Below are 10,949 nucleotides of genomic sequence, written 5' to 3'. Positions count from 1 at the left end.
AAAATAAATTTTCATACCTGGTGTGTTTTTTTTAGACAGAGCATTCAGTATGCCTTCAGGTGTGATGTCAACACGTGACAAAATACTGGCAAGAGCAGGACTTGCTGGGGTTGCTTTGGAGGTTATAGACTGGGCCGATGGGGTGGTGGATGTTGCTGGAGCTGGCCGAGCTGAGGGGCTACCTGCTTGAACAGACGAGCATGAAAGAAAGCCATTTAAAAGATAATTGACCTTGAACTGCATTCATTAACCATCAAAATGATAATTTATCTATCCACTTCTATAGCACTTGCCCAGCGTCAGCCAATTGCAGGGCATAAGGCCAAACAACCATCTAGACTCACACTTACAGTACACTCCGATGGACAATTCAGTCTTCATTGTAAGGTACAAATAAAAATGTCATACATTTGACACACTTCAGAGAAGAGTGTTGTTAACAAGCCTGCCAAATTTGATTTGTCATTTGTACATCTAGCATATGCCAAGACGTCCCTAAATGTTTGAGCCACCAAAATATATCCGCTTGAAGCCTCCACTGGTTGGACTACAGCCCACGGTGTCATCCTGCAATGAGATGCGCTAGCCACCAGCTAATTGGTTTTCAGGCCCGGCGGACGGATCCCGCGTCAAGCAATACAGTGCCGTGAATATATATTGGCCCGTTTCTCAAATTCTTATATTTTTGCATAGTTACCCAATTTAATGTTTAAGATCATCAAACAAATGTCAGTATCAGACAAATATACCCCAAGTGAACTTAAAATGCTGTTTTTAAATGGTGATTTCATTTATTACAGGGAAAAAAACAAGTATTCAAAGTTACCTGGCCCTGTGTGAAAAGGTAATTACCCCCTTTGTTATATTTGAATTAATAGTGGCTAATCACAATTTTTGGTTAATTTTCACTGATCACACCCAAGCCTGATTACCTCCAGACCTGTTCAATCAATAAATCACTTAAAGAGAATCTGTCCAGACAAAATCAAGTCGGACAAAAATCTAAACAAGCTGCAACAAAATGACATGATCCAAAGAAATTCCAGAACAGTTAAGAAATAAAGTAATTGACATATATCAGTCTGGAAAGGATAACAAAAGCCATTTCCAAAGCTTTAGGATTCCAGCAAACGATAGGGACAGCCATTATCCTCACATGGAGAAAATATGGAACAGTGGTGAACCTCCCTAGGTATGGCTGGCCTACAAAGATTACTCCAAGAGAACACCAATGTGGCCTCAGGCCACAAAGGACCTCAGGACAACTTCTAAAGAAATGCAGGCCTCCCTCGAGTCAGTGAAAGTCAATGTTCATGAAACAACAATAAGGAAAAGACCAGGCAAAAATGGCATCCATGGCAGAGTTCCAAGGCAAAAACCACTGCTGATCAAAAAGAACATTGAAGGCTCGTCTTACTTTTGCAAAAAAACATCTGAATGATTCCCAAGCCCTTTGGGAAAATAGTCTATGGCCTGACGAGATTGAAAGTGGAGCTTTTTCGAAGGTGTTTGTCTCGTTACATCTGGCGTAAATGTAGCAGAGCATTTTCAGAAAAAGTACATCATACCAACAGTCGAGCTTGGTGGTGGTCATGTGATGTCTTGGGCTGCTTTGCTCCTTCGGCACCTGGATAACTTGCTGTGATTGATGGAACCATGAATTCTGCTCTTTAACAGAAAATCCTGAAGGAGAATGTTCAGCCACCAGTTTGTGACCCCAAGCTGAAGCGCACTTGGGTTGTGCAGCAGGATAACGATCCAAAAAACACCAGCAAGTCAACATCTGAATGGTTTAAAAAAACAAAATACAATTTTTGGAGTGGCCTCGTCAAAGTCCAGACTTGAATCCGATTGAAATGCAGTGGCATGCCTTTACAAAGGCTGTTAATGCTCGAAAACTCTAAATTTTTGCTGAATTGAAACAATTCTGCAAGGAAGAGTCGGCCAAAATATCTCCACAGAGATGTGAAAGACTCAGTTGCCAGTTATAGAAAACGCTTGATTTCAGTTGTTGCTGCCGAGGATGGCAACCTGTTATTAGGTTTAGGGGGACATTACTTTTTCCACACAGGGCCAGGTAACTTTTGAATATATATATATTTTTTTAGTATATGAAATCACCATTTGGGGCAATTAACTGCTCTTCATCTCTAAATAGTGGCATCCAGGGAAGGTGCAGGCATACCTAACTATTTGTAGTGGTAGAAATGGGTCAAGTCCTAGTAACTATCTAGTAACTGACAATGGCACCGGATAGCCGCTGATGGAATGAAGGCACTCAGTTCTTATATAGTGTGGGAGGGGCAACTCATGCTGGACGGATGCCCAAGTGCATCACTGGGCACCCCCCCCCCCAAAAAAAAAAACCTCAGAAAACTGAAATAGTGAAAAACAGTTTCACAGTATATCTCCACAACTGAGTACTACACCGCAGCAAGTTGATTTTCTAAACTGAATGTCCACAGTGTAGTTTAGTTCTTAGTATTTTTTAAACAGTGGCTATTTTGTTAACGAAAAGTTTTTGTTTTTAGATATTTTGTTATTTAATTTAAATTTAAAATCGAATCGCGTATCGATCAGAGGGTCAGAAACCGTCAAGTATCGAATCGTGACCTTGGTGTATCGGTACAGCTAGTGTTGGGAACAATACATTGATGCGACCAGTTCGTAAAGGCAAGAAATAGGACTAATAGGAAGAAGACTCCAAATTCGATACAAAATCCGCCAGGAATCCTTAGATACAATGGGGCAAAAAAGTATTTAGTCAGTCACCAATTGTGCAAGTTCTCCCCCTTAAAAAGATGAGAGAGGGCTGTAATTTTCACCATAGGTAGACCTCCCCTCTGCAATTCCCATGGGCTATATACCTCAGCAAACTCATGCTTCTTCTCAATCAAACTCATGCTTCTTCCCATCAATCCACTTATACGTTCCAGTGTTGGTAGACTTTGCGACTCAAAAGATACCAAGGGGACACACAGCCAGGTATGTCAAGAAGCTAACGCAACAATCGCCCGTTGAGTAAAGCTAATCATCACGTTTTAAAGTTCTTAGTCAGTCAGCACTCAGCAAGCGGTTTAAAAAAAAAAAAAAGTATTGCATGTGTACAGCTAGCTTGAATGGTACTGTGTGCTAGTCCCTGGCTCTAAACAAGTGTTGATTTGTGCAGATTATTTTATCAACAAAATAAAGTGTTGTGGTCTATTTGAATAATTAATTTGACATTTTAAAATATAGATATAACTTTTTTTTTTATTATTATTGCCACCGAGCAACAATTCTCAGAGATAAGTGGCCTTTTACATGTTTGAAAATAGGGTTAGACAAATGTCATTTTTATAGAATTCATTCATTCATTCATTCATCTTTCGTTCCGCTTATCCTCACTAGGGTCGGGGTCGTGCTGGAGCCTAGCCCAACTAACTTTGGGCAAGAGGCGGGGTACACCCTGAACTGCTCGCCAGCCAATTGCAGGGCACATGTAAACAAACAACCAGTCGCACTCACATTCACACCTACGGGCAATTTGAAGTCTTCAATTAACCTACCGTGCATGATTTTGGGATGTGGGAGGAAACCAGAACACCCGGAGAAAACCCACGCAGGAACGGGGAGAACATGCAAACTCCACACAGGCGGGGCCGGGATTTGAACCCTCAGAATTGTGAGGCGGATGTGATAACCCGTCGTCCACCGTGCTGCCATTTTTATAGAATTGTCTTAAGTCAAATCAACAATAACAAACTCATGGACTCCTGCAGATCAAATCCCAGATTACCCCATTCCTATAGGAAACATTAAGTATTTAGGTATTAATATTTCACCATAACTTACACCGCTAACCAATCTAAATTACACACCACTTCTGGAAAAACTCTCAGCTGACTTAAAACGCTGGAATAACTTGCCTATATCACTACTGGGAAGAATAGCCACAATGAAAATGAAAACCTTACCTCAAATTAATTATTTATTCTCAATGATTCCATTTAAACCCACAATTAAATGGTTTCAAACATTACAGTCTGCTGTACTACATTTTTAGTTAGAAAATAAGAAAAATAAAATTAGTCTATCCACGCTTCAGAAAAGTAAACAAGAGGGAGGCCTAAATGCTCCTAACTTTAAACACTATTATTTAGCTAATCAATTACAATACCTCATCAAATGGTTGCACGACAATGAGGAGTATCATTCTTGACTAGGATTGGAAAAAACAGACTGCAACAGCATCAAACTCCTAAAACTCCCATTTATTTGCACAAGTCTTAAACGCCATAAATGCTTCAAGAACCCAATAATCGCATCCACCTTAACGGCTTGGTGGAAAAGTTTAGAATCTACAGTATCTCAATTAGCTCCCAGTATGCTCTCCCCAATCTGTCATAATCCAGATTTCAAAATAAATTATATACCCCTTCATTTTATCAGATGGGAACAACATATAAACTTGTAATTTACATAGTCACTCCCACCACACTTCAGTTGTCCAGCCGGGTTCACGACCCTGGTCTTGCATGCTTCTTCTCCTGTCCAATCTTGTCCTTCCCTCAGAGGGTGTAGCACTACTCCCCCATACAACGCTCATATCTAATGTTGCATGTTTCTAGATATGTAATGATTTACATATCTCATCTTGTTTATAATTAGGACCTTGTCTTTTGTCTTCGTCTCTCACTCCCCTCTAGAAACTTTGTTCTGTTCGACTGACAGACTCTGATTCTCAATGAATATCAATTATAACACTAAGAAACCACAGCAGCAGTTTAAAAACCCCACTGTGACAGAGTAAAACTGTTCCGGCATAAAAGGGAAACAGATCCTCCATTCTGCTTGACCGAACAGGACACACAAAAAAAAAAACAACAACAACAAAAAAAAGTCAAATCGAGGTGTTTTATGATTAACGTCTACATCAACAAATGTTAACTATCGCATAGTTTCTGCACCAAATCGAATCGTATCGAATAATCGTATCGTTCCCATACTGAACTTAATCGTATTGTTCCGCCCGTAAAGATATCGCTTTTGAATCGAACCTTAACCTGTGTATCTAGTAGGGCTGAACAATTAATCGAATTTAAGATGTGGGCACTGCTGCATATGAAGTGCCCGCAACCTAGTCAGCCAGCCACCAGGGGGCAAGCGTATGGTTAAGGCTTCATTAAGGGCTGCGCTCAGTGGCCAACTTCAAAAAGCCTAAAATGGCATTGATATCCAATGTAGTCATAAATTAAGCTTTTATTTTGAAGTTGGCCATCTGAGCACGTTGGCGGAGAGGCGGCATGTCACGGTAAGACACTATTAACAATCGTTGTTGCGGCTGCCTTGACTTTAAGTTCTAGGCTGGCCTGACTGCAATGAAAAAAAGTCAGGAGTAAATAGAGAGGGAAATCACAAATGTCAAATTCTTTGCAGTTTGTGACTACACGACTGACCAATGGTCAAGTAGAACAACTGACACGTATTTGTCCTTGCCAATTCACTATTTTGACAGAGATTTTCGCATGAAAAGTCAGTGCTTACAGCCTTAATGTTATTGCGTTTTCTGCATAAACTATTTGTTGCCATGAAGTTACAATTTGTGATTGCAAATTGTAATAGCATATTTATTCAGTTAGCCCTTGGTAAAGTACAAATGATTTGGGGATATTTATTTTTTATTGTTATCTATCATTAATTCTTATTTAAAAGACATGCAAACACCAAAGGCATGAAAAAGGTGACAAAAAAAAAAACATTACAGGGGCAGTGGAGGGGGGGGGGGGTATTCTGGGCGGATCCCCCGGCCCCCCACAGAGAATTATTATTATTTATTTATTTTTTAAACATAAATTAAGCAATCTGGAAGACACTGAGGAGTACAATAAGGCAAAAATAAATAAATAAATAAATTAAATTAAAACCAAAATTCAAACAGAAAAACGTATTTACACTGCTCAAGTACATGTTGATGTACAAATTTAAGATTAAAATTAAATTTGTCTCATTTCTTTGCTTTTCTTTTTTGTTCTGGCCTCCAACTTGAGCCAGGCTCATCTCCACTTGCACCTGATGCCTGATGCCTGCTTCAAGTTGTACCACATGAATAACATCCTTCTATTTCAGCACTCTCATTCTGGAAAATAATTTACTAAAATCATTGTCTGTGTCACTTCATTTGTCATTATTACCAACTTCAAAGGCTAATCCCAAATGCATCCTGCAGGAAAATATAAAATGTTTTCTGTTTTTATTGTCCATTTCTGAATTTGAAGTTAGTTCATTCTGTGTTGTGACATAATCACTAACATCGCTCCGTGGCTTAATACATTTAAAATTAACATCCGTAAACTTATTAGATAAATGTAGCCGCATTTTTTAATTAATACAAGATGTAACAGCGGATCAACTCTTGCCGCCGATGTTATGTGTGCTTCGCGGTTCCGCTGAGACCACAACCAGGACCACGAGCCGCAGCACCTCAACGCGAAAATACAAATGACCAGTGCAACAAATACCACACTGGCTAATCTGATGAGCAAAAAGGTTGCTTAAACGTAAGAGTAGCAAGTGAGGACGTCTGCTCCAGAGGTGGATAGAGTAGCCAAATATTGTGCTCAAGTAAGAGTACTGTTACTTGACAATAATGTGACTCAAGTAAAAGTAAATAGAAGTCCTCCAAAAAATTACTTGAGTAAGAGTAAAAAGTACGCAGTGAAATTATTACTCACGTACTACGTAAATAGTGAGTAACTTCAGTTTTTTTTTTTTTTACCAAAGCATGAACATCAAATAAAAAAAAACATATATATAAATAAATAAAATCTGAATGTACAAATTCCAATGTTGCTGTGTGTGTGCACAGTCAAAACTACAAAAAAAACATCTGCAATTTACTGCACAGTGTTTTCTCAAGTTATAAGTGAGCTGAAATATCAACGTTTGGGCAGAAAGTCCCAGACAAATACTACAATACATGAAAGCTGTTGTTTGTCTAAATGTAAACTAGAGTTGCGTGCAGTTGCCTTCATGGTAACGACGACCTTCCCAAAATGGTGGCCACTTAGGCACGACAATCAACCGGGCTGGCTTATCTAGTGTTAATACCTATGCCCGGGAAGCCGAACAGAAGACGTTGTGTGAGGTCATGTGACTTGCTTGTGTTGTTTGATTGGTGAGCTAGACTTAAACGTCACTAATGCTTAAATTGGATTGGAACAAACAGCGCTCAATGCGTAAGTCGAAGTCGTAGTCTCGCGCACAAAATAGTTGATAAGCAATAATTGATAAATAAAAGTAGCGACCGACATTTAGATCATTGTAACGGCGTAAAAGTACTGTTACTTCTTAACAGCAGAAGCGGTGGAAGTGTTTTTTCTGGTCTCATCAACTCCTGTGACTTATCCAAAGCAGGTCCCAAGCGCACCAATGCGCTCGCATATTAGTCCGCCGCAGAGTAATAGTCACAATTTCATCTGTGTGTGCATGGTGGATGTGTGGAATGGATCTAGCTGCCAGCGTTCAAGGAGTACAAAACAGCCCATGACGACGTTCAAACGGCGAATTTCGCCGAAAGGCGACTGATTTACATGTATGATTTCAAGATTAATTTTGCACTGAAAACTGTTACATAGTCTGTTGAAAAGTAGTGCAATAAAAATACAGATTTTTCCCTTACATGAAGAATATACATAATTAATAATCATGATTACAATATTGATAAAAATAAATGGGATTATTCTTTTGACCATAATCGCACAGCCAGAGTAAAAAACAAAGACTTATCATTATACACTGCAGAATTCTGCAATACAGCAGGGAACACTACTGTTATATAATACCCTAAGTCATCTACAGTAGGTGTGTGTACGTAATACAGTACAAGAATTTCAAAATACTGTCATACAGTATTCTTGCACCCACCTGTGTTCTTCATAGCAGCCGTGAGTGAACTGAGGATGGAGCTGATCTTTCCCAGGTCCACCTTGGCCATGTTGACTCCCAGAGGGGTGGATGGAGTTTGAGAGGTAGAAGTAGGTGTGGCTGGGGTTACGCTGACAGCGGTGTGAGCCTTTGAAGCTTTGGTAGGTGTGGTTGGAAGCTTAGAGTCTGCAAACTTGACAACACCAGGAGATATCTCACCTGCCTTGTCACCTGCTCATGCAAGTAATGGAGAAATATGTTTTCAAAGATGCATTACCGTTACTTCAAAGCATGACAGTGCAAGCTAACAACTTTTGTGTGGGCTGACCAGCTGTTGAAGAAGAACGCTCCTCTTCGTCAGACACATTTATGTCCTCTCTGCTGTCACTCTGCAGGTCCCCTTCATCCATGGCCTTGCCATCCAGCTCCGGGTCCACCTGTGCTCTGGCGGCACCCATCGCCAGCAAAGGGGAGTCTGAGCCGGTGGGGGAGGGGGCGTCTTCAGAGGGTGAGGGGATGGGTGAGTCTTCAGGCCCTGGTAGAGTCGACTTGAGGGAGTCCAGTTTCCTTTTGAGAACGGCCACGCGGTTGGCAAAAGCACTGTACGCCTGTCCAAATGCACAGAAAAAATTGTGGTCATCTATGACTGTGTAATTCAAGTCTTTTATTCATGACATTGTATGACAACCATGGCAATGTATTCCACCGGACATCCTCATTTATTATATACTGTATATACTCACACGTACCATAGATGGAAATGACTAGATATGAAAGATTTATGGTTAACCTTAAGCCGTGATAACATTTCAAATGGTAAACATGACTGTTTAAAAGTTGTAATTATTGTTCAGACCATATTTAGTGTCCCCTTTTTGGTGCAACGTATGATCAGTTAGCACAAAAACATTACTGATAACATCAGCAGCTAACAGCAGGAAGGAAGGTATAATAAAAAGTTCCCTCCAAGCCCGTAAATCATGATGGTGACATAACAGGTGCAAAGTAAACAGATTAGCCCCTTGATTTACAGTTTACCATGCATGCAAAAGTATTTTCTCATCACAGACAAGGACATCGTGTTCAAGTGGTGTCTTTACAGTGATGGTGTTGCCGCCTGCTAGATTGTCAATATAATGATTAGTTACCAACAGCGACGCCCAGTAACACATTACAAAGTGAATCAACTCTAAAAATCTGCCATTTTAATTAATGAGCGAAGTAACGCGTAATTTTTCCAGGAAAGTAATTAGACTACAGTTACTTCTTCAATCCAACAATAGTTACTTTTGCATCATCAACGTCTCTGAACAAACAGTTACTTGTAGCTGGTGAGTGAAACAAAGAGCAGTCCAAGTGTGCAGACGCATTTAACTGAGACCGCCCCTTTTTCCAACGAACAGAAGAAAGCGATTGGGATGTGACTGTTGATTCTACAATGCACAGTGGCAGTGCAGTACCATAAAAGTGCAAAGAAATGCATGATTTCACTGGTCGCCACACTATTTTTATTTTGCTTAGTAAAAAGTGTATTTGAATGTTCTTACTTTTTTATTTACACATTAAGAATACAGTTTTACTGGCGTGTTAAACACGCAATGCATTGTGGGCTAATTATTCATACCAAGTGCGCGATCATCAAATCAGTCATGGAGGGTAAGGACTGACTCTGAAGGACTTAGAATACTTAGCTTTAATAATACAACCCCAATTCCAATGAAGTTGGGACGTTGGGTTAAACATAAATAAAAACAAAATACAATGATTTGCAAATCATGTTCAACATATATTTAATTGAATACACTACAAAGACAAGATATTTAATGTTCAAACACTATAAACTTTATTGTTTTAGCAAATAATCATTCATTTAGAATTTTATGAATTGAATAAATAAAAATATTATAAAATCCTGAACAATAACTTCAATAAACCCAATAATAAAAATATAAACAAAAATGTTAATTGTAACATAACCACTGCTTAACTTAAACACATACTACATGAAAAACTAACCTCAATAAATAATGACAAATTATACAGTAGACTTCGATAAAACGGACCGTCGGGAATGAACAATGTGTCCAAAAATAGTTGTCATTTGTCACTGAAACTGCCATAGAACATTGCTCTCTGCGCTCTACACACACACACACACACACACACACACACACACACACACACACACAGAGAGAGAGAGAGAGAGAGAGAGAGAGAGAGAGAGAGAGAGACAGAGAGACAGAGACAGAGAGAGAGACAGAGACAGAGAGAGAGAGAGAGAGAGAGAGAGAGAGACATGGCAGCAGTGTTAACTGAGGAATACAAAACAAGTCTGGAATGTGGAACATGCTATTTTTGGTACAGCTCATGAAAGCGACTCATCTTTGATGAGTACTGTACGTCAACAATGTCACCATAACAAAGCGCACCGACCGGAGTAGTAAGTTTGGAAAAAAATGTAAAAAACATTTTCCAACTTTTTTTATATTTACAACTTTGTACTGTAATGGGTGTTTTAGGCCATGAAAAAACCGACAAAACAATAATTCTGTACTGTACTGTAATATGGGTGCAAATGCAATAAAATAAAAACAAAACAAGTGCTTCAATGTAATGGAAAATGGATTATATATTGGACAACCCCCCGCCGCTATTAGTCCGTTCTATCGAGGTTGCACTGTACTTATAAAGTGCAAAATAACAATTAAAGTTAAATTCCGTTATTTTTTTTACTGCCAGTATATGGTTGGAAGAGCAGTTGCTTTCTCCACATGTACGGCAATATATTTTTGAACTTCTTCATGCAACTGGGGTTTAGTTTTATTAACAATGTTGTCGTGGCGAATAGGAATCATGTAGTGAGGGTCCAGGTGCTTAGCTGTCTCTTTGTGTGCGTTGTTGGGATCGCTGTTCCTGCTATGCACATCTTGAACTCTGAGGGGCAGTGTGGTGCACGCAATGAGCACGCACTTGCAGTAAAAAAAAAAAAAAAAAAAAAAAAAAAAGTAAAAGTCACTATCGATTATTGCTAATATAACTTGTTT

General features: G+C 39.4%; 1 protein-coding gene across 1 annotated transcript in view; it reads right to left on the bottom strand.

Moving 5' to 3' along the window:
* rprd2b (regulation of nuclear pre-mRNA domain containing 2b) overlaps window positions 1-10,949 on the bottom strand; it is a 45,616-nt gene that overhangs the window by 2,002 nt on the left and 32,665 nt on the right. The window contains exons 7-9 of the mRNA XM_061674204.1: window positions 8,234-8,513; window positions 7,906-8,136; window positions 18-182 (exon numbers count right to left, since the gene is read on the bottom strand). Of these exons, the coding sequence (XP_061530188.1) occupies window positions 18-182; window positions 7,906-8,136; window positions 8,234-8,513 (676 nt within the window). The remainder of the gene's footprint in view (window positions 1-17; window positions 183-7,905; window positions 8,137-8,233; window positions 8,514-10,949) is intronic.

The sequence above is a fragment of the Phycodurus eques genome, chromosome 4 (assembly GCF_024500275.1).
Source record: "Phycodurus eques isolate BA_2022a chromosome 4, UOR_Pequ_1.1, whole genome shotgun sequence".
Taxonomy (NCBI): domain Eukaryota; kingdom Metazoa; phylum Chordata; class Actinopteri; order Syngnathiformes; family Syngnathidae; genus Phycodurus; species Phycodurus eques.
This window is presented reverse-complemented; position numbering and strand designations above follow the sequence as displayed.